Source organism: Carcharodon carcharias, chromosome 1, assembly GCF_017639515.1.
Source record: "Carcharodon carcharias isolate sCarCar2 chromosome 1, sCarCar2.pri, whole genome shotgun sequence".
Lineage (NCBI taxonomy): Eukaryota > Metazoa > Chordata > Chondrichthyes > Lamniformes > Lamnidae > Carcharodon > Carcharodon carcharias.
In genome coordinates, this window is record NC_054467.1 from 108,546,750 (window position 1) to 108,574,103 (window position 27,354).

Here is a 27,354-nt window from a genome sequence, read left to right on the forward strand (position 1 = left end):
ATGCCAAGGGTGGCCTTTACCAGTGAGCGCAATTGCAACAATAAAAGTCTGTTTGAGAAGTTCCCTAGTCAGCGATCATTGTCCTTGGGTTTATGTCAAATCAATCAATGGCTACAGTCCATTTGAAAAAGCCTGCTTGAATTCCTTGTTCACCCTGATGACATTAATATGGTTCATACACAAGGCAAACATGATATCAAGTTTAACTTTAAATGGGTGTCAGTGGCATGAATATTTGGAACTGGGGAGGTCTTAATTATATGTTGGCATGCTGTACACATCACTGTTTTCTGATTTGCTTCATTTAATTCTTGATGAACTGCACCAAAACCACTAACGTGACATGATTCTTCTTGAGTTAGTACCTTTTCTAATTGGTCCCAATTCCTGGTCTGAAGTCACGGTCTCTTCCCAAGACATGCTAATCACATAATAGAATGAATTATATTTGACAACAGATATGATGGCCTTAACAGGCCTCAGTAATCCTTGTTTATCACAATCGCCAAAGTTCTTTAAATGACAGGTCCTCATTTTCCCAATCTTCAAAAATATCCCACTGCGGTTTATTAATCTATTTGATCCCTTAAATCAATTTATTGTCCAAGTCCAATAGCTCTTTAAGTGAACCACCCTGTTACCCCAGGACTCAAACCTAAATTAACATGTGGGCAACAAAATATGCTAGCTGACACACTGTCTCCTGCAAATCCCCTCTACAACCGAGTTGAGTTTAGTGCCCCATTTCTCTCTATAAGTCTATCTCTCACTTGTAATATTTTGACTCTGCAGTCTGAGTAGTTGCAATTTTTGCTAATTACAAATCCTCCAACACCATGACACAGTGACATCAACCAGGTTTTCTTCTACTTGTCTCTTCATCTCAATTTCCCTGTCTTTTTTGCCTAACTTAACTTACTCTAATTTCTCCTTTCCTTTCTAATTGCTTGTTTCTTACTTTTAAATTCAAACTAGTTAGCTGCAAACATAAGGGTCCTTTTGCTAAGTTTAGCCTCTAGTTATTCCACACTCGATACTCAAATCCATTGTATGGTCACTTTATAAGCCTGAACATGCTCTACAATCTTAGGAAACAATTCCTTATATCCCTTTAGTTAATTTCTTAAAATGTTGTGAACAGTTGCAGAAAATTCTTGTAGGAATATGTATCTATCAACTTTTTTGCTGTAGTTGAGACCACAAATAAAATCTTGAAATTATGTAACATTGATAAAACTGACATTAAAGCAATGCTAGGTTTCATTAACATATAAATGCATATAGATTAGTTAAAAGCTGTCATGGTTTGTACTAGATTCACGAGAATAGAGAGTGATATTGTAATTTAAAAACAAGTCATAATAAGGGGGAGGTTCAAGTGCGAGATAAACAACAGCATGGGCTGATTGGACCCAATGACCTGTTTCTGTGCCAAACATCCTATGTAATTCTATAGAAAGAACAGAAAACACTGGAAATACTTTGCAGGTCTGGCAGCATCTGTGGAGAGAGAAACAGTTTACGTTTCAGGTCTGTGACCATGCAATGAATTTCACATTTCTGGTACTGCATCCTGCCAATCAGGATATGTATCCTGTATTCCTGCTGTGTCCTATTTCCAAACTAATTTCCAACCCATTTCAATTCCATGCACTTTTCAAGGACTGGCTGCATCACTTTGACCAAAGCATAGAACCCCAAGGCAGAACTTAAATACCATGAACTTCCCCCTAAGCAATAACCACAGCTTCTTTTTTATACTTGACAGTTTCAATTATCGATTTATTTTAACATTTCACTACAACCATTGTTGCACATATGAGAGATGGATTGTGCACAAGCTGAGAGAGAAGGTTTGATAAACTATTTGGGCTTTTCTGTCTATATCTGTGTTATGTTCAAACGCTGAAGGGTGGTCCCAATGTCAAATTTTCAAAAGGTCTGTCAGCATTTATAAAAGTTCAAATAGCCACCAGTTTCTTTCCTTCCCCTTTACATGCCCATTTTTTCACAATTTTGAGAGTTTCAGTAATTTTATGAAGCCATGAATCAAAACAAACTATCTTTTGTTCCACACTATAGACATTTTTGGAATGTACTGTTCAGCACCCAAACAGTCTCATGTCTCATTCATTTGGTTCACTGAATATCAATTGCATGTAATGGAAAAATACAGCATAAAATTAACCACGCATAGTTGAATTTTTAAAGCATTAAAAATTTATTAGGTACTTTTCTGATCATCTGGAGAAAGTCTGAGGCAACAATTGTGCAGTACAGATTTCTAAAGCAAAGAAATAACATGTACAATATACAGTAGCTGCACTTACATCAATTCAGATCACAATTTTCCAAGAATTTTTGTCACTGTACAGAAATATTCTCTAGTTGTAGTTGAGTGTCTTGATTCAACTCAATACAACTTCATAGATCTGGACTTAAACAAAAAAAAAAGCTGCATATAGGGCTTTATAGGAAATAGAAATAAGGCTGTTGCCTCTGGAATGTTGAACGTACGAGGTTAAGCTCCAGAGATTAGGTTAACAAGTGCTTTTCACGTGCAATTTGTTTTCTGCTAAAGCTTTCCAAACACAGTATATTAGATATGAATACAAGGTGAACTAGGATTGTGATATGAGGCCCAATGGGCAATAAAGAAATATTCCGCTCAATGCTAAATTTCTACAGCAGCACCCTAGTCCCTGAAATTCTATGTGCCTCCCCAAAAACAGCAATTCGTGTTCAGTTGAAGGTGATGGTCCACTGCTTTACACAAGCATCATGGGAAGTTGTCACCAGAGTGTGTTCATCCAACCAAGCGACACAGCTAATGTGATATAATCGATGGGTATCTAAGGGAAAAAAAGCAAAAGCTTATATAAATTCACACAAGACTGGGTGGGTAGCTTCATTAAAAAAACATCAAGGCATCATCATAGTCCATATTTACAGAGAACAATTTGTAGTCCGACTTCAAGTTCATGCACTTTAAAATTGTGTTTTGCAATTTTCAGTTTCAAGCAGGACAATTGGTACTGAAAAAAAAAAATCATGTTAAAAGCAAATAGTTGCTGTAGCAGTGTTCTGGACCATTAACCAAACAAATGAAAATACAAACACACTGTCATTCACTCAGGTTTAAAAATTGAATTATTTTTATCTTCTAAATTTTTCTCATGCATATTGCTGCATGTCTAAATTTAAAATTGGAAAGGTAGGTCACATACATTTAGTACAATCCATATTTTCTTTTTTTTAAAACAATAAAACAAGTGTGTTAGCCTGAATCCAACTGCTTGCCTTCACCAAATTGTGAACTTTGGATTACAAATTTCACCACGAAATGAAAGTACCGCATTTCAACAAAAGCATACAGTAATCCATTTTGCTAAGTTACTCACTGGTAGAAATCTAGGGTGGAGCTTGATTTAGAAAATCAAAAATTGATAGACATCTGACAAATATTCAACCCGTAACACAGGTTTACATAACTTTATTAGACAAATATTTTGGTCAGGCAGGATCCTCTAAACTTATGTTGAATGCAGCTTACAGTATTGTTGTACAGATAATAAACTGGCAATCCTTAATCCTGTAATTAGGATATTATTGTACGTAATCATTTTCTGCAAGTGGATTTTCTTCTGTAAAAGTTGAGGGGATGAATTTCCTTAACCTGTTCTGCCAACATCATGGTACATGAGCAAGACACCTATGTGGAAATTCATCCTCTAAGATTGTTTTTGTGGTGGAAAGAGATATTCAATCCTGGAAAACACTAAATGGAGAAAACACCTATCTTATTTATAAAAGAACAGAATTAAGCTCAAATGGTTAATCAATGCTTAATAGTTTCTAATGTTTTATTTAAAAACTGGGCAATTTGTCACATCGATAATCCAGTGGTTTAAGTACATTATTCTTGCACAACTAAGACTGATTAGTCATTGCTCAGTTGTTCATAATGCCTTGTGTGGTGAGTTCTGGCAGTCTCAACCCAGATCCTCACCAAGAACACCTACAGTGCAAATATGCAATCACTTCAAAGAATGATAGTTAGTGTGATATGCAGAAATAATCAGTAAGTATTGCATTAAATGCTTTTCTCAGGTGGAGCTATAATCCACTGTTGTTGCAGAGTGCAGCTAGTGTTATATTCTTTGATTTAGTAGTGACTGATGGAGGCATTGGTGAGAAAAGTGTAAGCAGTGTCAAAACTTAAAATACTAACATCCATTATACTCTAGTAAATTCAATTCAAACTGTTCACAAGCATTAAAAAGGGCACACTTTGCAGCTCATTGAAAATACCTGGTATTTTGAATATTTTATTTCGATCATTCAGGGTCCAGATACAGACTAATCCATCCATCCCACCAGTTGCAAAATGTTGATTGTCTGGAGACCATGCTATGCAGAGAACTTTAGCGTGATGTCCATAGAAGCTATTTCCCTCCTGTTAAAATACAGACATTGTTAGAATACAGCTTCTTCCCTTTCAATATAGAATAATTTTAGATGACTAGAGCGTCTACTTGATTGCACAAGAGTGTAGAAAATTTCTTGCAGTTTATCAATATTCTCAAAACTGAAGTTTCTTACTGGTGTGGAAGTCTAAAATGGATAGAAACAACAACTTGCCACCTCCCACATTCAATTTTTTTTGAGGGCACCATGGTGAACAGAAATTTTACACCCACTTGTGTACCATGTCATCGGGCCTGAACTGACGCCAGGATTTACTTTCCTGTGGAAAGTAGGGGAATACTCTTTTTATTTCTGAACTTCCTTTCCACAAAGATCCATCATTCCAGATCTCCTAAAGCACTGCTTTGCTCTATGGAGTAAACCTTGTTACAGGAGTGCCAGATTCTCCAGGAGTGGCAACATACAAGTCGCTTAAAAAAAAAAAATCAGCTGGGTATCCAACCTAGCTTGAAAACTTTTAAATGCAAAACTACCAAAGTTACTGAGAAATCTCTCAGGTAGTTTTTGTTAGTCTTGCATGGAATGTACACACTGTAGAGACATGTCCCATTGAGAAAGCGTTGACAAGGCTGCCTCAGCTGGGTATAACTATTTGCAAATGGTCATCTCACATGGATTTGAGTGTTGTCTCAATCAATCGGATGAAAGTTTTATCCACTGGGTGTACAAAACCAACCAATAGGTTGAGGAAGCATGTCTCATTAACCTACAGCACAGCTCCAACACGGCAATGGGCAAGTACCTCTGGCCTGATCCCCACCATTGCTGGAGGCAATTTTTGCAAGACTTTGAGAATTCAAAGCAGATCTAATCTGCTTTCATTTCAGATTTTCATTGTGTATATTGCTCCATTTTCAGACATTCTACATTAATTTTTTTCAAAATTAAAAAATCAAATCTGATAAATGATTTTTTTTGTCCTGTGCTCATTCCTCAACCTCCTTCTGAAAGTGGTCATAATGAGGGCACCATGCACACCCACTATATGGTTGCATGTGTGCTGTCTGCCTTCCCTTACTTTGCTCGAGTATTCCTCTTCCGCAAGCCTAGATAGAAAATGTCAGAAAGCTATCCAACTGAGCCCAAACTAATCTACACTTTCCAGCAAGAGTAGCTAGAATAATTGTTAGGAGTGGGGTCTAGCATGGATAGAAGATTGGCTGTCTGGCAGGAGGCAAAGAGTGGGGATAAGGTGGTCCTTCTCAGGATGGTGGCCGGTGACTAGTGGAGTTCTGCAGGGGTCAGTGTTGGGACCACAACTTTTCACTTTATACATTAATGATCTAGATGAAGGAACTGAGGGCATCCTGGCTAAGTCTGCAGATGATACAAAGCTAGGTGGACGAACAGGTAGTATTGAGGAGGCGGGGAGGCTGCAGAAGGATTTGGACAGGTTGGGAGAATGGGCAAAGAAGTGGCAGACGGAATACAACATGGGGAAGTGAGAGGTCAGGCACTTTGGTAGGAAGAAGAGGCATAGACTATTTCCTAAAAGGGGAGAGAATTCAGAAATCTGGAGTGCAAAGGGACTTGGGAGTCCTAGTCCAGCATTCTCTTAAGATTAACTTACAGATTGAGTCGGTAGTTAGGAAGGCAAATGTAATGTTGGCATTTATTTCGAGAGGGCTAGAATATAAAAGCAGGGATGTGCTGCTGCGGCTTTATAAGGCTCTGGTCAGACCACATTTAGAATATTGTGAGCAATTTTGGGCCCCGTATCTCAAGAAGGATGTGCTGGCCCTGGAGAGGGTCCAGAGGAGGTTCATGAGAATGATCCCAGGAATGAAAGGCTTAACATATGAGGAACATTTGAGGACTCTGGTTCTATACTCGATGGAGTTTAGAAAGATGAGGGGGGATCTGATTGAAACTTGAAAGGCCTGGATAGAGTGGACGTGGGGAAGATGTTTCCATTAGTAGGAGGGACTAGGACCCGAGCGCACAGCCTCAGAGTAAAGGGAATACCTTTTAGAACAGAGGTGAGGAGAAACTTCTTTAGCTAGAGAGTGGTGAATCTATGGAATTCATTGCCACAGAAGGCTGTGGAGGCCCAGGTCATTGAGTGTATTTAAGACCGAGATAGATAGGTTCTTGATTGGTATGGGGATCAAAAGTTACAGGGAGAAGGTGGGAGAATGGGGTTGAGAAACTTAGCCATGATTGAGTGGTGGAGCAGACTCGATGGGCTGAACGGCCTAACTTCTGCTCCTATGTCTTATGGTCTCTGGGTATATTTTTTCTCTACCCCCACCCTTTGCTTTTTAGCATTTACTTAAAACTCAACACAGAATAGCAGCACCGGTACAACTTGTGGTGAAAATGATCTGGAAGAAAGAGAACGTCACAGGAATGATAAACATTTCCCCTGGTGACCATCTCTGCTTAGTTACGGAAAGAACTTTACTCGTTAAAAATTAAGTTAAACAGGTTGCCTCTCTATTTGTCATAGCACATTACATACAAAGGCAACTCAAATACTGGTATGCTACAAAGCAGTGCCAGAGAATTATGGTTTATGAATTATCTAAGCTATAGAACCATAGAAAAGTTACAGCACAGAAGGAGGCCATTCGGCCTATCTTGTCCATGCCAGCCCGAGGACACCCAGGTGCCTTTTCTAATGAGAAAAGGTCTTGATTACTTTAATCCATCCGATGGTTTAATCAATCATAAACGTGAACAACTATAGTAAATTTTACTGAATATACAGAAAGTACAATTTACATTTTAGATTCTTCGGCATTCTACTTCATCCAATAAACAAACTTAATTTGCATTTATTTGTATTGAAGTGATGCATGAAAGATGAGTTCAAAGACTGAAGAGTTTGGATTCAAGGCTGAATGCAGTAGAAGTGGTAGGACTAAACAGCACCACAAAAAGCTCTTATGAAGACAAAGATCTTGAATTTGGTGCATTGGGTAAAGTGGGGTGGGGGAGCACTTTGTAGGTCTGTTGGTGTGAGTATAATGGAGCAGGTGGAACATAGTGTAGGACAGAACAATTGATCAAATATTGGACAGGTCTTACAGAAGGTGAAGGATAGAAGGCCAACAAGAGAACAGAGCCTTAGATGTGAGAAAGGTATGGGTAAAAGTCCAGTGGTAATGAGGTAGACAAAGGGGCGAGTAATGTGACAGTCTTGGAGTTGGACAGAAAGTGTTTGAAACTCAACTCTAGGTCAAACACTATGCCAAGGTTCTGCACATCCTGGTTGAGGATGAGCATGGAAAGTTAATCTTACAAAGATTAAATGTTGAAGCAGGGCATTCTGTAGCAAGCAATAAATCTTGTTAACTTTGGTTTTCTATGTGCCTAGACCTCCACAGTCACGTAGCCCATAAACTAATCAAAACTTAGTCTATAATACCATACAACAATCCTGTTCAGATGTTACAACACTACAGGGCAAGAGCCATTTCTAAACTTATTGCAGAAAATAAAATCACCTTATATCCATCTGCAACAGTAAATACTGTTATGGCTTTATTTGTAGAACAGACAGCAAGGGCCGCACCATCAAGCGAATAAGCCATAGCAGTCACTTCTGCCAAATGCCCTGAAGCCAAAACACAATCTTTTTGCAGTGTAGTTCCTTGAATAGAATACAGATGCACTTTGGAATCCTAATGGTAAAGGAAAGCATGTACAACAGTTTGAAAATTATGAATTATGCAATAGTTTCCTGTAATGAGAAAAACTAATAAAACAGCCTTTAAAAAAGAGACAGGAAACAAATGATACTGCAGAGTTTGCAATCGTCAGACGCTTGCATATTAAAAATACTTCACTACATTCTAGTGCACCATTATTGCACTTTTCTTATGAACAGATGCACACTTCAAATGAATGAGAATTATTTTAAATGTACCTATTCAATTATCAAAGTTAAATTTTAGCACCAACTTCAATAGTCACAGAATTTTAAAAGATCAATCCTAAAGGGAAGTACTAGCAAAATTAAATTAATTTGCAAAGGCTGAATATTTCAATAGAACACTAACAAAATTAGTGCATACATTAATATGTCATGGTAAAATTAATACTTGTGAACTTTTATTACAAGCATATTACTCCAATTTTAAAGCAATAAATAAATTTTTATATATGGTGCACATTTAAAAATGACAATGCATTTCTAATGCACATTTTGGCACAATTAAAGCTCAGTTAGACAAGCAACAAGTTTCTATAACAGGTTTACTCCACTAAAATAAGTTCCAATTAAACTTAACTTTTTTTCGAACAATGATAAACAGAAGCCATATCTTACATTTCCTCCCACGGCCACATTTACCCCTCCAGGATGAACTGCTACACATTCCGGTTCATAATCAAGGTTCTCAATCATAAAAATTTTCTTCTTGTCCTTTAGTAGCACAATCTGAACAGACAAGCATATTTAGTACCCTCTTTACAGAAGTTCTTGGTTGCAGTTTGAACATTAACACAAATTTAAGAGTCACAAGCTAATTGATCAGTTTTAACTAGCTAGAAATTATTAGCTAACAAATCTACTTTTGTTGCCTTTCCCATTGAACTGGAGACAGAATGAAGCTGTCACCAGTAGCACACACTATACATTTTATGGATGCAAGATGTACTGTGTGTGATAGTCATACATGTGGCTGCAGTTCCATATTCTGCTATCTGCTGTTAAGATTAGATTTTATGTGCCTTGATGAAAAACTTGCACATTTCCGTTCGCATGAGATACAATTATACATTACAAACATGCTTCGGATAAAGTTAATCAATCTAAAAACATTTTAAAAATACTGTTACATATTAGATGTAAAACCTTGTATTATCCACAAATAGACAATATTTAAAAAAAAAATTACCTGCCCAATGCAAGTGACCACTGTATAGCCACCAGGACCAACTGCTACATTCTTGGGTTGGGTATCCATCTTTAATGTGTCTTGGGCACTATAAATGATATTCAGTGAGAATATACTAAGTAGATATAACATGGATAGAACATATAGAGCAATATTATTAACTTTAGACAGTGAAAGAATAATATCATAAGTGAATAAATTCTTGGGGGCAAAATTCGATATCTTCCAAAAACCTGCACAGGGATTGTGATGTGTAATTAACCCATGCCCATTAATTGCAATGCAGGCAGCACTCCAACTTTGTGTTGCTTACTCGTTTCAATTATTTCAGCAGCCATCTAGTGCTGACCATGCTGCTGGTCATCTTTGGCTGATGCATCCAGGCAATATCCAGTTAGCACTACATAAAACTAAAATAAAAACAAAGTGCTCAGCCAGTCTGGCAGCATCAATGGAGAGAGAAACAGAGTTAATGTTTCAGGTCTGTGATCTTTCATCAGAATTGGGAAAAGCTCAAAATCTATTACATTTTCAGCAAGTGAAGGGGTGGGGGTGGTGGAAGGTGGGAAGAAGTCTGTGATGGGATAGAGGGCAAGAGAGATTGAATAATTGGACAAGTAAAGAGACACAAAGACGCGTCTTGAGTACATGTGAATGACAGGATTGCTGCCATGCAAAAGAAGATAAAAGAAAAACAGAAATAACCAACCCAGCAAAGAAAAATGAAACAAAGTGGGGGCAGAGGTTATGATCCATCTGGAAGACTGTAAAGTCGAAAAATTAGGTGTTGTTCCTCGAGCTTGCTTTCAGCTTCATTGGAACAGCTTCACTGTAGCAGGCCAAGGACAGAAAGGTCAGAGTGGAAGAAGGTGGAGAATTAAAATGACAGGAAACTGGAATTTCAGGATCACACATGCAGACTGGACAGAGATGTTCTGCAAAGTAGTCACCCAGCCTGCAATTGGTCTCCCCAGGTGTAAAGGAGACCACATCTTGAGCAGTGAATTAAGTTTATTAAATTGAAAGTAGTACAAGTGAATCGTTGTTTTACTTGGAAGGAATGAGTTAAAAGAGGTGCTATGTTTCCTCGCTCGCATGAAAAGGTGCTGTAGGCAAGGGGAGAGTTGCTGTGGTGACTGAGGAATGGACTAGGGTGTCACAGAGGGAATAGCTCCTTTAGAATATGAAAGGAGAGGGAAGGGGAAGGTGTGTTTGGTGGTGGCATTATGCCAGAGGTGGTGGAAATGTCAGATGATGATCAATTGAATATGGAGGCTAGTGGACTGGAAGGTGAGGACAAGGGGAACCCTTGTATGAAAAAGAATGGATGTGATTGTGGACCGTGTCAATCACAGGGCAGGATGTTGTTGGAAATCTTCAGTTGAGGAAAAAGGAAGACGTATCGAAGCACTAGTATGAAGGTTGCATCATCTGAGCAGATGAGACAGTGCTGGAGAAACTGTGGAAATGGAATAGTGTCCTAACAGGAAGCAGGGTATGAGGAAGAGTAATCAAAGTAAACATGGGACTATAGCAAGTATTGTTTGATAGCCCAACCCCAGACATAGACAAAATACAAGGAAGGGGAGACCTTGAGCCGCTTAAGCTAGCCTACACCTCTTAAAAGATATGTGGTTGCAGCAGGTGCTGGCAGTCATGTAGGAAGTATGACCTGGGAAACACTAAAGAATGTTACATGGGGAAGAGTAGGTTCCAAGGTTCCTGGATTTTTAAAAAATTCATTCATGGGATGTGGGCGTTGCTGGCTGAAACTCCTTCAGCATCTGCCACAACAATCCCCATGGACTTAAAGCAACTTAAAATCACAGAAAGCACAAAATACCTGCAGAATCAAAGAATTAAACCAGCAACAAATCTGTAAGTAGTTGATGATCCTTTTAAATAGTGATAATTTGTGGGGTGGAGAATAATTCCTGCTGCTCAATGTACTCTAAAATGGCACCATGTCAAATTTGTGTTGAATGTTGATTGACATCATGATTTATGAAATGTCAACTCTTTTCTTCTCCGCCGATGCTGCCAGACCTGCTGAGTTTTTCCAGGTAATTCTGTTTTTGTTTTGGATTTCCAGCATCCGCAGTTTTTTGTTTTCATCATGATTTACCTGCTATGCATACTCAAGCACATTAACAACCTCACCAATATGGCATTCGATTTAATTTGCCTCCTGCACGTGCATGCAATGAATACTACTTTGGAGCTCTAAGGGTACTCATAGCACCCAAAAAACAGGTGCAAACAATATTAATTGCTCACTGCTTGACTCTTAGCAAGAAAGTATTAAGCAACACACATTTTTCCGTGATCAGCATGCATTATCTTCCTTCTCCCCATCTCTCAGTCTTTGACATGGTCACCCATATCATTCACCTCCAAAGCCTTTTCATTTCCAGCAATGACTTCCCTTCCCACCTAGGCAATGTAAACCTTGGATCCACAAGGATTCATCCTTAGTTTCCTCTTCTAAATGCTGCCCCTTGGTGACATTATGTACACAAATGAGATTGAAAATGGTAGATGTGGAAACAATCGCCACTAGCAGTGAAGTCCAATTGCTCATCCAATTTGTTGTTTGCTAAATCTTAAATCTCAAATCTCCTCTAACTAACCATGAGAAGCTATTGTTTTTGGCTCCCACCAAACTCAATTCCTTTGTTACTAACTCCATTCCCGGCCTGCACCAGAATGTTCATAACCATGACGTCCTGCTTGGCGCAAAGATGATTTCTCAACCCCATAGTCTATGTTACGGTATTAATCAAGTTCAAGTAGTTGTTAAGAAGAGACCTTGCATCATCAAAGGGGATACCACTCAGCAAAACTTCAGATTTTAAAACAGGGGATACACTAGTTGAAGACAATAAAACATGCACAATGTAACAGGATCTTACTTGTATTCTTTCTTGATCAAATTTGTGAAACGCACAGTATCATCCATACCACAACTGACAAGCTCATTTGATTCATTGATCGCCATAGATGAAACCTGGTTCGTATGTCCTTTCCCTGCAAAAGTATCATTCTCTCCGGTTTGAGCAATCCAATCATGTGAGACCTTACTAGTTAAGGAAATATAAAACAGAAACTTTGCCAAATACTATCAAAAGCTTTGCATGACATCTGAGGGGAGAGGTACCATTTAAGTGTAGTGTTTCTGGATTGATTCCAAGTTAAATAAAACTGGAATGTATTCAGTTGAGCACCAATGTTTCTAACTGCAATGGAAAAATTTTGGGAGTGAATAATATTCAAGTATTGTGTTTTAAAACACAATTCACATAGGTAAGAAAAAGAGCTACAGGTTGCAGGCATTGAAGATGTGTTCAAAAGTCTGGTGCATTTGGGCAAAAGTAGGCTGGGTTTCCTGACTGGCCTACTATTGAAACACCAACCAGGAAAGAACAAACAAACATAGGTTTCCCACAGAGCAAAGTAACAAAAAGTCATGCAGCCAGCAGCATCCAAGTAAAAAGCTTGGCGTAGTGAGGGCTTATCAAACTCTCAGCCAGTCAGGACCAGAAAAAAAGCTAGTAGAGGAAGAAAGCATAATTGTATCATTTTTGGCAATATGACATGGCAACAATCCAAGAACATTTTTTTTTTTAAAGTCTGCCTTCAGAAAGGTAAGTGCATACTTCTGAAATATATTTAGTTCAGACCACAAGGTGCAAAAACAGAAAATGTTGGAAATACTCAGCAAGTCAGGAACAGAGTCAATGACCTGAGTATTTTCAACATGGTTTTGGTTTCATCCATAGTATTCTGTTTTTCAAACTATAGGGGAGTCCCGTTGTAACACAGGAGTGGATTATGCCATTGTATAATTTTATATTACAGGAATGACCAGCAGTTTTTTAATTCTTTCATGGGATGTGGGTGTCACTGGCAAGGCCAACATTTGTTGCTCATCCCAAATTGGCCTTGAATTGAATGGTTTGCTCAGCCATTTCTGAGGGCAGTTAAGAGTCAACTGCATTGCTATGGGTCTGGAGTCACATGTAGGCCAGACCAGGTAAGGATGGCAGATTTCCTTCCCTGAAGGGCATTAGTGAACCAGATGGGTTTTTACAAACAATTGATGATAGTTTCATGGTCACCATCACTGGTGAGCATTTAATTCAATTTTTACCAACTGCCATGGTGAGATTTGAACCTATGTCCCCAGAGAATTCACCTGGGCCTCTAGGTTACTAGTCCAGTGACATTACCACTACGCCACCATCTTCCCCTGACAGAATAATATCTGAAACTTAACCAGTAAAACATTATCTTAATAACAAATGACCCACAACATTACCTTACAGTAAGTTAAAAAGCTACCAATGAGAATGCCCAGTAAAATTATAAAGAAACAAACGGTAAAGCAGTGGGGATCACTCCTGAAGGCTCATTCCTGAAGTCTACTTCATGAAAAAGTTTAAAATGGTTTGTACTTTTTACCTAAAGCCGATAGGAATCAGAGACTAACTCAAAACATTTATAAAAAGAGCATATATAGTTTTCATTAAATATACCAAGTAAATAACTTTAGGGAAGGCTAATATTTCAATTTTCAGGCAATTACATTTTCAAGTAAGGTTATAAATCTTATGCTTTGGCAGAGAAGGAAGCAAAAATACATTTTACTATATTGCCTAAATAAAGCAGTGCATATCAACTTAGACATTAATTAAAAGGTTAAATGTGATGACAGCAAGGCAAGTAGGTGCTTTATTTCTCAAATCTAGCTCCTTTCAAAGAAAAGTTCCCATGGTGTTAAACATCAAAGTCAATTCCTAAAATTGCTCAAATATCTAGTGTCTGCAAACTGACTTGTGTAAACTTCAACTGATTAAAGCCAAGGACAATTGTGTAGAGCAAAAATAAGAAATTCAAAATAAAAGCAGAAACAGCTAGAAACACTTAGCCGGTCTAGCAGTTATCTGTGGAGAGAGAAATGGAGTTAACATTTCAGGTTGATGATGTTTAATTCTAACAAAAAAGGTAATTGACCCGGAATGTTAACCCATATGCTGCCAATACGCTGAGTATTTCCAGCATCCACAGATTTTGCTTTTGCATGAAGAAATGCAAACATTGGCAACTTTAATCAAGAACTGAAGCAATTGAAAATGCAGATATTATTTCTGAAAAAAAGTCATACAAAAATTGGGGAATTGAGAAAAATAAAAATGGAATCATTTCATCTAACAGGTTCTAAGTTATACAGTTTGATATTTTGGCAGGTAATTGAAGCCGTCAAGTTACCAGACCTTAGATGTGCACTGAAAAAGGATATTGATATGGCCATCATGGCTGCCAGAGAAGATGGAATGCCGCCCATCACAGGTGTGAACAGTCAAGGACTGAATTGATTTGCTGTGCCCCTATAAAGTAAAACAGCACAATCAAAATATTTTTGGACACATTTGTAGAATTACAATAATTCCCATTGCATTTATGCATGTAGTAGCTTTTACAACTAATATCAACTGTATAATTCAGTCAGAAGTCAAAAGTTAAATCAAATAGATGAAAGAAAGGCTAAAATGCAGCAAGAAAAAAAATGCATCACAAACAATACGAGATTGTTTGACACTACAGATTGAATATCCTTTATCTGAAATCCTTGGGGCCCATCATGCTTCAGATTTCAGATAATTTTGGTTTTCACATACCGCATATAAGATTAGGCCTACTTACATTACAATAGCCTAAGCCCTGTCTAGCTATAAGATAAAAACAAAACTCTGCTGGAAATCTGAAATAAAAACAGAAAATGCTTGAAAAGATCAGCAGGTCTGGCAGTATCTGTGGAGATTGAAATAGTTAACATTCCAAGTTCATATGACTCTTCTTCAGAGCTAAAGAGAAGTAGAAACATGATGAGTTTTATACCGTTTAAAATGGGGTGCAGCAGGTGAAGCAAAATAGGTGGTCAGGGATAGGTAGGAGCTCAGGAGAGATTGTCCATGACATCTTTGTCAATCTCTCCTGAACTCCCACCTAGCCCTGACCACCTATTTTGCTCCACCCCTCTTAAACAGTACAAAATTCATCACATTTCTACTTCTCTTTAGCTCTGAAGAAGTCATACGGATTTGAAAAGTTAACTGTTTCACTCTCCACATATACTGCCAGATCTGCTGAATTTTTCCAGCATTTTCAGTTTTTGTTTTATATTATCCTAGTCAAGCTATAGTCTAAAGTAAGTAAAATGGCTAGAAAAGTAAGATGCATCACTGAATAATAAATACAGGAGTACATGTAATAAGCTCCCACACGTGGCACCATCGACAATTCTGCTTGTAGGAGTGTCGGCGAGGTTCGGGTCATGTCGCGTGTGGACAAAACTAAATTTCCTGCGCCAAAGGTCGGGTGCAGTTAGTGAGGTTTGTCTCAGCTCGGATCAGGAACTTCCTGCGCTAAGGTCGGGTGGGACCGGCGAGGTTAGTGTCAATCTGGTAGTGTTGTCTCGGGTCAGGGATTTCCTGCGCTAAAGGTCAGGCACAGTCAGCGAGGTTTGTGTCAGCTCGGGTCAGGGATTTCCAGCACTAAGGTCGGGTGCAGTCGGCGAGGTTTGTCAGCTTGGGTAGTCTCGGCTTGGGTCAGAGATTCCTGCGTTAAAGGTCGATAAGGTTTTTGGATGTTTTTAGTTTTCAGATTTATGGATAAGAAGATACTCGACCTATAGTTAGTAGCTGAACTGCAAATGACAAATGGGTTTACACAGTGCAGCAGCTGAGCAGCATAGAACTGGATTCAAGAGCTATGCTGACTAGCCAATCTTGGCCAGGACTACAACTGACTTTTTTTAGTTAGCATAAGCAAATTGTCTTGGTTTGGTTTTCTATTCTAATCACTAATCAATGGAGAAAAACGTGGGGGCAAACCTCAGGCAAGGATAAGATCGAGCTCAAGTGTGATAACCCACGAACTTGAATGGTCCCCTGACAATCGCCATTAAGACATATACGTTAATAATGACTATTGAGGGCACTGGTCACACCTCGTGCTCATGAAATCATTGCCTAGCAATAACTTCAAGAACAGAAGGGAGAAAATGGACAAAAAACAAAATGAACAGATATTTTTGCCTGCATTTCTGAAATATTTTCCTTTAAACTAATGCTTAGAAATGTTTGAGGGGGTACAAGAATTACTAAACGATTACAGTTAGAACATTAAATGCCCTGGGTAAATATTTCTCCACAGAATTCTCCAAATATTAGCTTTAATCTAAAATATTTGGTTTAATCTCAAATATTCATTGTGCTTTAAAGAATCTATAGAAGCGGACAAGACAAACGGCCAAAATTCTTATGGAAGTTTGAAAAATAGATGCAAAGGCATCAAAGCTGCACAGGTGATATATTGTTACTCTTTAATTTTTATTGGGATTTTCTTCAGGAGAATGCACTCTGGTCAGTTAATGATGAACAATCTACCCATTACTGCTAGAGGAAGAATTTAAATATTTGACGCAGAGTATCTGTATCAAAGATTGCTTTCTAGGGATCCCAGGGATTATTTTTTCTTTCATAGGATGAAGGTGGCACTGGATTTGCTGCCCATCCCAAATTGCCCTTGAGAATTATTACTTCAATTATGCTGAGAACAGCATCTCTGTCCAAGCATAGGAAATGCCACAGCTTCAGCAACTAGCATAAAGAGCCTAGAAAAAAAATGTAGGTATACTTATAATCACTTTATAAAAAAGTGGCAGCAAGCCACTAAACCAGATTTCATATACCAATCTTCCATTTGAAGTAGGCTCTTTTGCAGCTCAAACCAGAACGTTGCCTTCACAAATGTATTAGTGCTATTGTTGTTCAGGGCACAACCTTTAATTTATATTCAATGGGTTTGAAGAAAACTGCCTGCAAGCTTAAATACTACAGGACAGTCTTGATGTGCACAGTGTAGTGTACTGGAACATTTGATAATCTCATCCAAATTGTAGTTATTACAAAGAGTTTGGAGCTGTAGTACATTTTACCAAAGATATGGGAATCCCTTTAAGTCTGTTACATTGCACTGCCTCAAACACTTGTAAATGTACAGCTTTCCCCTATTTACGACATTGTTCAAAAATACAGTTGCATCCTATGAATTTAGATCAGGACCCTTCTCCACAAGCACTCTTGGACAGGCCCACTAACAATTCCATTTGAATCAATCCCAGCATGGAAGTATTATTTTCTGTTCTGATGAAACATTAACTATTTCTCTCTTCTCAGATGCTACCAGACTTGAGAATTTCCAGCAATGTGTTTATTACAGGTTTTCAGCATTCATGGTATTTTGCTCTAGAAACTATTAATACTGTACAAAAGTTTATAAATTGAAAGAATTATGAAGGAAAGCAGGCAGCTCAATTTAATATGCCTATTAAGAGATGAAAAGTGTTAACCTAACCCACCACTCTCAAAAAAGGTTGAAGCAGCGCAACTCGAAGGACAAATGCTCTTCATGTTTAATATCCAGCACTGGGAAAACCTAAGATTGATACTAGCAGGTCATCAACATACTAGCATTTCACAGATGCAATGGTGCTCAATATCATTCCATTAAGCCTCTCTCATCTGAATCTGTTTCAGGGAGATTCAAAGGTTTATTTACAGTCCAAAACAGCTAGGTCCACGGTGATACCCATCTAAGAAAACTTAGTTTACTCTTGGGCTTAGAGTTACATGAAACCTCAGTTTTTTTGGAAACAGGCTAATTACTCATGATCCTTATTGGGTCCAAGAGGTCACATAATTAAACAACCCTCTTGGGATTACATTACCAAAGGGGAGTTTAAATGTGAAAACAGTGATTCATGGCAAACCCCAAATGCCTGCTGTTATTTCAGACGATGCACTGCTGAATAAGAGAGACATGATGTCAATGCTTTTCATCTTGCACTCATCAGATGCAAAGGGAGCAACAAATTATATAGCATGAGAAAAAGGTGCTGATTGGTTGGCTAGTCGATGTGGATTGGTCGAGGCATTTCCATGGAGAATGCACCAGGGAACTATTATCCCCCATGCTTTTTTTAATTCAAAAAGGTGCAATTGCCTGGAGTGTTCCTTTTGCCCCCAGAGGACAAGTTGCTGCATGTGAATACACATAGCTTCTAGCAAGCATAAATGAGCCACATTGCACCGGTACTGAAATTCATATACCATGTTGTTTATTTGTTGGCAGGCAGAACACCTTTTACATTATTTCAGATTATTCGCTCTGTCAGGAACTAAGAGTTTCGAAACCTACAGATAACATAACCCCTTCCTCTGTAAACTATCGATTTTCTTGCATGATGAATGGCCCTTGGTGGACAATGAAATAAGTTTTCTTGAGTTCTAATGGTAAAAATTCTTAAATGACAAGTATTACCAACTATAACGTATGCAAGATATATTGGAAAAAAACAATTATTTTCACAACATACAGAGAGCTTTTTACTAATAATCTTCCAAACACATACAAAACAACGTCAACAAGCCAAATCACCGTAGCACAAATTATAGCATTATATTCCACAATGTCCTCTGTTGAAGGACAATGTTTCTCCAATTTTTATGGCTCAGGAGAATTCTGGTCATAATAATCTCTATATAAATAGTAACATGAGCCCAAGAGGGTTTATTTCTTCATAAAGTTAATCTTCAGTAAAAATGATTTTGTAGGAACATAATGGGATAAAATATTTAAAAATCACAGCAAATTAAGGAAGACCATCTTGACTCAGAGGCATGCTGTCACATACAAAAAACTAGCTTCATGCAATAATTTCCATGTGCTTGTGACTAGGCAATTGAAGTTTTAAATTTGAATTTTGCATATTTTTAGACCAATAGATAAACAAGGATGTGCATATAAACTGCTGGAACAACACTGAAAAAAAGATATGTAGCTTAGAATCCCCAGCTCCGGCTGCAACTTCCTCACCACCGCATCCATACTTCTACCAGATCCATTCTCTCCCTGCAACCCTACTCCTACTGCTGCCTGATCCATTCACTTGGTCTATTTCAGCTCTAGCCTGTATTCTAAATATCTGAACTGCAGCCATCCTTTTAAAGTTAGCGTACTAAAAGCTGTGTTTAATACACAGAAACAACACACAGAAGGTTTTTGGTACCTTTTAGAATTAAACTAATTCATTGAATTGTGCACAAAGCAAACATACTCAGGGTCCGGTGGCTTAGGACTGGATAAAAACAGATAAAAACAAGCCGGAATCAAACAGGAAAAGCAGTTAATTTAGTTTTGAGAATGTTATTCCATTCTTCCCCCACTTTTCCTTTCTACCATCAAACACCTAACAGGCTAAAGATCTTCTCAGAATCATATCGCCGGAACCAGCTTCCAGAGTATGACTCTCCTGATTTCTATGCAACACAGCATCCTCTTAAGTCACAAAACAATTAATGGAGTTTTGGAAACTGCTGGGCTTGTTTAAGGTGATGGAGGCTCTGGGTTTAGGAGGTTCAGCCAAAGAAACTTTGGCAAGAGGTGAAGAATGAGAGATGACCTTTTTGAAACATAAGGCCCCGAGAGGATTTGATAGGGTTGGTATCAAGAGGATGTTTGATTTGTGGGAGAGACTAGGACCAGTGGACTTAGTTTAAGGATAAGAGGTCTACCATTTAAGACAGAGATGAGGGGAATTTTTTTCTCTCTAAGGGTTGTTAATATGTCGAATCCCCCTCCCCAGAAAGCAGTGGCGGCTTGGTCATTGAATTCATTCAAGGCTGAATTTGACAGATTTTTGAGAGACAAGGGAGGCAAGGGTTATGGGGGAGAGGGGGGTGGGGGTAATGATCCAGATGGCAAAGTGGAGATCGAACCACAACTGGATCAGTCATGATCTTACTAAATGGCAGGACAGGCTCAAAAGGCTGAATAGTCTACTCCTGCTCCAAGTCCGAAGTTCCTATGTAAGTTTGTGCTAGTTCTTTTTCCAATGCTTGATAAATAGCTGGGCAGAATAGGAATTGCAATCATAGGGTAAATCTAACTGAAAAGATCAAATAGCCCACATAATACAATGGCTGTCATGCTACTGGAGGCAAAAGGCGCTGTGAAAATCAGCCAGCCAGGGCCAATCAGTGCAAATGTAGAAACTAACAAAGGTACTGTGGAACCTTTCCTCGGTTCCCTTTTGAGGGAAATCAATACACTAACATAATTTTTCCTCTGAGGAGGAAACAGGCGATGCATGGAAGACTAATTAAACAAACATGCTCTCAGTTATGAAGTTTGTATTGCTGCTGGGAGGGTTAATTGAGTAACAATGACTTGCGACATACTGTGGGATATGTTGTAACTGTTACTTTGCAACAGTGCCTTAAAGATGAATTTGCTTGCCTGCTTGTAGCATTTATAAATGTTTGTAATAACAGGCCAAATCTGGTTTCCTGATCAAAAAGAGACTGAACGTACAACTGAAGATGCACGTAGGGGTCCTGCGTACCTATGTGGGAATTGCCCGGGAAGTTTAAACTTCTGATGGGAAATTCCCTGCTCCCTGGGACCCTGTACGAATGTCTCTGACTCTAAGCTAGAGTTGAAGACCTCTGACAGTTCCACCGTATGTACCTGGATAGTTACCAAGGAAATAGCAGACAGATTGAAACCTGGTATAACACTGGGGTAACTACACAACTGACACCCCCTATCATCCCACTGACATGACTACCACCGCAGCCCCTGCAGCTGTTCCCCACCCCCAACTGCATAACCAACATCCCCCCGCAACTACACCCCCACAAACAGGCCCGAGTACCACCTCCAGCCCAGCTCTCCATTCAATCATCCATTTGCTATCAAAAATTGGATCTTTAAACTTATCATACGGCAACCTGCCGTAAAAAGGGGCCGTGTCCTATCTTCCCCTGACTCTACTCCGCTCTGACGGAGTTCCCCAGGGGATGGCGCGCTGCGCATTTAAATGCGCAACAGAGTCGAGCCAGGAGTGTCTTCAAGAACAGCAGCGATCCACTCGGCAATGACGCTGCTCACAAGATTCAGGTCTTTGTGTTTCAGAGTTAACAAAGCAACTTTTAATTCGAGGGGGCTTGGACAGCGCTTAGGTTTTCCACACGTTGCAAAAGGGAACTGAAGCAGACACATAACCTTTGTATATATAAATTGATTTGTGGCCAATTGCAGGCAAGAGTGGGGACCAAAGGGAAAACAGCACAAGTACAACTTTTGAGAATATAAAGTGTTCCCAAGCACTGTATTTTATCAAGGTCCACATTAAAATTACTTCCTTCCCACCTACTTTTATGGGAAGGAGCCATGAAAAGTATGCAATTTTAATCCAGGACAAAACAAAACTCTGGCACAAGAATGGTAAACATGCAAGGAAAATATAATTCTAGGTATAGTACCAAAATAATTACTTCTTGAGTAGAACAGCTTTTCATGCAATAGGTCAGTTTGTTAGTAATTCTTTACAGCTGCTTTAACGACGATTTACAAATGGTTCCTGGACATGTCAATGGCCAAAATCAAGAGTCACAAAAAAAAAGTTTAGCACCTCTGAACCAAGACACCATGATGAGAGCATTTTCCCGACACCACAGGTATCAGTGCTTGGATCCAATCCATGAATAACAATTCAATACCTTGAGAACACGGAGAGGCTTGCTGGGATTTGCTTTATCCAGATAGTTGATATAGCCAGAAAGTGAAATACTCAGCAGATGATTCTTCTGCCACAAGCATCCCAATTGTTGGTCCAGTACATCAGAGCCCATAGTGAATGTTGTCACTGCAGTGTTGGCTTCAACATCCCATAGTTTAACAGTCTTATCACCAGAAGCAGAAAGTAGGTGTTTACTATCAGGGCTCCAACTAATCTGTGGAGGACAAATAACATAGAAATTAAGATATGGTATTTCAACCAATTAAAACATTAACTGGCTGGCAGCTTAAAATAGTTGCTAAAATTACAACGAAGTCAACATACATTTACAAGTTTCAAACTGTACATTGAACAGAACTTTCAGCTAAAAGATCAAGATTTCTCTACAGCAACAACAGCTTCAATGTATTCCTTTAAAAAAAAAACTAAGGTGTATAAAAACACAATAGTAAGCTAATTCACCAGAATTTTATCAAATCAGCAATCAGGAAAGAGGAATAATAAAAAGCTGTAATTATTCATTTAATATTTGGCTTTCAGTTCTGAAGTTAAGCTGCATTTCAAAGTTACACAAACACTAGCTTTTTAGTAAATGATAATGGGAACAGTTGAAAGTTCAATTAAGCCTAATGTAACAGACTGGTAGGCCTTAAAACAAACTTACAGCATATACACCTCCATTGTGGGCGCTGTCACCTCCAAGGCCACATAACTGGCTTCCGTCCTTCCCATCATAGACAAAAATCTATTTTGAAAAATATACACAAACCAATGAGTACTTCAAGTGGAATAGAGGTATTATGAAAAAGTTTAAAATCAGGTATTGAATTTTTGCACAAATCTCTGAATTGCATTTGTATGTCGAGATATCTAAACAAGACCTGTGAACTGACTGACAATTATAAATACAACAATGAAAAAAACATAAAAGTGCCAAAATACATCTAACCCCCTCCACCCCACCCTGCCTATTTAAAATAAATTACCTATACAAGAAAACCTGATTGATGTACGGAACAAAAAATTAGACACTACATAATCGCAGCATCTGTTGGTGCTTTGCAGTAACACAGAAAATCCTTTGAAAGTTATAATTGAAAATGAAGCCTGCTATTCCAAATTTGATTTAAAACCTTGTTAAAAAGTAGCATTAAAGACTAATCTTAAAAATATGTGAAACACTAAATAACTCTTGAAAGCTCAACTTTCCTTACCACTTATTCAGTAGCCTTCAACTGTCACCTCAAACAGAAAAACTAGTCAAAACTGCAGAGCTTGCTTTATCCACACATTGCAAAAGGGAACTGAAAGAGACACATAACCTTTGTATATGTAAATTGATTTGTGGCCAATTGAAGGCAGCAGTCCAGGCACGATCAAAAAAGTGAGAAGGAACATGGTGTCAGCCATGCAGATTAGGTGCAAGATTTTGGGCCCAATAACTGGCTAGGAAATGTCAATTTACGCTTAAATAGTAGGGAGCATATTTTGCATGACACAAAGGATGTGACACTATATTTTTAAAAAAATTCATTCATGGGATGTGCGCTTTGCTGGTAGGTCAGCATTTATTGCCCACCCTTGGCTGCCCTTGGGAAGGTGGTGGTGAGCAGCCTTCTTGAACCGCTGCAGCCCACAGTGCTGTTAGGGAGGGAGTTCCAGGATTTTGACCCAGCGACAGTGAAGGAACAGTGATATATTTCCAAGTCAGGATGGTGAGTGACTTGGAGGGCAACTTCTAGGTGGCAGTGTTCCCATCTATCTGCTGCCCTTCTAGATGGTAGCGGTCGTGGGTTTAGAAGATGCTGTCGAAGGAGCCTTGGTGAATTCCTGAAGTGCATTTTGTAGATGGTACACGCTGCTGCTACTGTGTGTTGGTGGTGGAGGGAGTGAAGATTTATGGATGTGGTGCCAATCAAGCGGGCTGCTTTGTCCTGGACGGTGTCAAGCTTCTTCAGTGTTGTGGGAGCTGCACTCATCCAGGCAAGTGGGGAGTATTCCATCACACTCTTGACTTGTGCCTTGTAGATGGTGAACATGCTTTGGGGAGTCAGGAAGTAGGTTACTCGTCGCACTATTCCTAGCCTCTGACCTGCTCTTGTAGCCACAGAATTTATATGGCTAGACCAGTTCAGTTTCTGGCCAATGGTAACCCCAGGATGTTGATAGTGGGGGATTCAGTGATGGTAATGTCATTGAACATCAAGGGGCGGTGGTTGGATTCTCTCTTGCTGGAGATGGTCATTGCCTGGTACTTGTGTGGTGCAAATGTTACTTGCCTGGATATTGTCCAGGTCTTGCTGCATTTGGACAAGGACAGTATCTAAGTCATGAATGGTGCTGAACATTATGCAATCATCAGCGAACATCCCCACTTCTGACCTTATGATGGAAGGTCACTGATGAAGCAGCTGAAGATGGCTGGGCCGAGGACACTACCCTGCGGAATTCCTGAAGTGATATCCTGGAGCTGAGATGACTGACATCCAACAACCCCAACCATCTTCCTTTGTGCTAGGTATGAGTCGAGTCAGCAGAGTGCTTTTCCCCCCACTGCTGATTCCCACTGACTCCAGTTTTGCCAAATTTGGTCAAATGCTGCTTTGAAGTCAAGGGCAGTCACTCTCGCCTCACCTCTGGAGTTCAGCCCTTTTGTCCATGTTTGAACTAAGTCTGTAATGAGGTCAGGAACTGGGTGACCCTGGCTAAGCATCAGTGAGCAGGTTCTTGCTAAGCAATTGCCACTTGATAGCACTGTTGATGACCCCTTCCATCACTTTACTAATGATCAGTAGACTGATGGGGCAGTAATTGGCTGGGTTGGATTTATCCTGAATTTTGTGGATGGGACATAAATGGGCATTTTCCACATTGCCATGTAGATGCCAATGTTGTACCTGTACTGGAACAGCTTGGCGCAAGGCATGGCAAGTTCTGGAGCACAAGTCTTCAGTACTATTGCCAAAATATTGTGAGGGCCGATAGCCTTTTCAGTATCCAGTGTCTTCAGACGTTTCTTGATTTCATGTCAAGTGAATCGAATTAGCTGAACACGGGCATCTGTGATGCTGCGGACCTCAGGAGGAGGCCAAGATGAGTCATCCACTTGCATTTCTGGCTGAAGATGGTTGCAAATACTTCAGCCTTATCTTCTGCACAGATGTGCTGGGCTTCCCCATTATTAAGGATGGGGATATTTGTGCAGCCCTCCTCCACCAATGAGTTGTTTTAATTGTCCACCACCATTCATGACTGCATGTGACAGGACTGCAGAGCTTAGACCTGATCAGTTGGTTGTGCAATTGCTTAGCTGTCTATCACTTGCTGCTTATGCTGTTTAGCACACAGACACATGGAAACAACACCACCTCGATGTTCCCCTCCAAGCCGCTCACCATCCAGACTTGGAAATATATCACCATTCCTTCATTGTTGCTGGGTTAAAATCCTGGAACAACCTCCCTAACAGTACTGTGGGTGTACCTACACTACATGGAATGCAGCGGTTCAAGAAGGCAGCTCAGCACCACCTTCTCAAGAGCAATCAGGAATGAGCAATAAATGGTGGCCTAGCCAACAACGCCCACATCGCATGAATGAATTTAAAAAAAAGTAATCCTCTGTTGTAACTTAACCAGGTTGACACCTCATTTTTAGGTATGCCTGATGCTGTTCTTGGCATGTCCTCCTGCACTCTTCATTGAACCAGGGTCGATCCCCTGGCTTGGTGGTAATGGTAGAGCAGGGCAAATGCTGGGCCATGAGGTTACGGATTGTGGTTGAGTACAGTTTTGCTGCTGCTGGTGGCCAAAGGCACCGCATGGTTGCCCCATCTTGAGCTGCTAGATCTGATTGAAATTTATCCCATTTAACACAGTGGTAGTGCCACACAACACAATGGAGTGTAATCTCAACATGAAGACAGGACTTCATCTCTAAAAGGTCTATGTGGTGGTCACTCCTACTGATACTGTCACAGACAGATGCATCTGCGGCAGGCAAGTTGGTGAGGATGAGGTCAAATACCTTTTTTTGCCTCTTGTAGGTTCCCTCCCCACCTGCCGCAGACCCAGTCTAGCAGCTATGACCTTTAGGGCTTGTCTAGCTCAGTCTGTACTGGTGCTACCAAGCCCCTCTTGGTGATGGACATGGAAGTCCCCCACCCAAAGTGTGCCCTTGCCACCCTCAGTCTTCCTCTAGGTGGTGCTCAACATGAAGAATTACTGATTCATCAGCTGAGGGTGGGGCTGGAGGGGGTTGGTGGGGGCAGTACATGATAATCAGCAGGTTTCCTTGCCCATGTTTGACCTGATGCCATGTGACTTCATGGAGTGCAGAGTTGATGTTGAGGACTCCCAGGGCAACTCCCTCTTGACTGTATACCAATGTGCTGAGTCTGTCGTACTAGTGGAACAGGACATACCCAGGGATGGTGATGTTGATGTCTGGGGTATTATCTGTATTCCATGAGTATGGCTAGGTTAGGCTGTTGCTTAAGTCGCCTGTGAGACAGCTCCCAACTTTGACATAAGCCCACAGATGTTAGTAAGGAGGACACTGCAGGGTTGATCGTGCTGAGTTTGCCACTGTAGTTTCCGGTGCCTAGGTAGATGCTGAGAGGTTTGTCCAGTTTCACTCCTTGACTTTCTATCGATTTGATAAAACCAAGTGGTTTGCTCAGCCATTTCAGATGGCATTTAAGAGTCAACCACATTGCTGTGGGCCTGGAGTCATATGTTGGCCAGACCAGGGAAGGGCAGCAGATTTCCTTCCCTAAAGGACATTAGTGAACCAGATGGGTTTTTATGACAATCAACAATGGTTTCATGGTCATCATTAGGCTTTTAATTCCAGATTTTTAGATCTGCCATGCTGGGATTCACCTGCATCTCAGAACATTACCCTGTGTCTCTGGATTACTAGTCCAGTGACAATACCACTATGCCAACACCTCCCCATTGTTGTTTACTTTGAGATAGTAAAGTCAAATATTTATTTTTGTTGTCAATCAGGATCAATGATTGTCATTCGACAAATACATTATATTGCCAACATTTGCAAGGTTTGTGCTTAAAGTGTACAGCGGCATTTTATGAAAATATTTTCTATTATGATCTTAACAATACATTAATATATTAGAAAAGCAAGAAAAGTTTACTCAGCCAAGAGCCGGCTGGGTGTAATATTGACTGACCAATGATCACATTTTAAAACATCTGTTATTATATTTCTATATGATACTTGCATAGATACTATAATCAATGCAGGGCATAAATATGCTCCTTGTAAACACAAATTTGTTAAAGTGTTGTCATCTGCATAGCTGAACGTATATCTTTTCTTCCCCTAAGTCGTTCACATCATAGAGGAATGACA

General features: G+C 39.6%; 1 protein-coding gene across 1 annotated transcript in view; it reads right to left on the reverse strand.

The window, feature by feature from the left end:
- Positions 1 to 2,197: 2,197 nt before the first annotated feature.
- Positions 2,198 to 27,354, reverse strand: part of wdr1 (WD repeat domain 1) — a 52,247-nt gene continuing 27,090 nt past the window's right edge. Inside the window, exons 7-15 of the mRNA XM_041187841.1 lie at positions 22,643 to 22,723; positions 21,959 to 22,192; positions 14,632 to 14,719; positions 12,245 to 12,401; positions 9,333 to 9,420; positions 8,762 to 8,872; positions 7,938 to 8,114; positions 4,312 to 4,456; positions 2,198 to 2,852 (exon numbers count right to left, since the gene is read on the reverse strand). Of these exons, the coding sequence (XP_041043775.1) occupies positions 2,743 to 2,852; positions 4,312 to 4,456; positions 7,938 to 8,114; positions 8,762 to 8,872; positions 9,333 to 9,420; positions 12,245 to 12,401; positions 14,632 to 14,719; positions 21,959 to 22,192; positions 22,643 to 22,723 (1,191 nt within the window). The 3' untranslated portion in view covers positions 2,198 to 2,742. The remainder of the gene's footprint in view (positions 2,853 to 4,311; positions 4,457 to 7,937; positions 8,115 to 8,761; positions 8,873 to 9,332; positions 9,421 to 12,244; positions 12,402 to 14,631; positions 14,720 to 21,958; positions 22,193 to 22,642; positions 22,724 to 27,354) is intronic.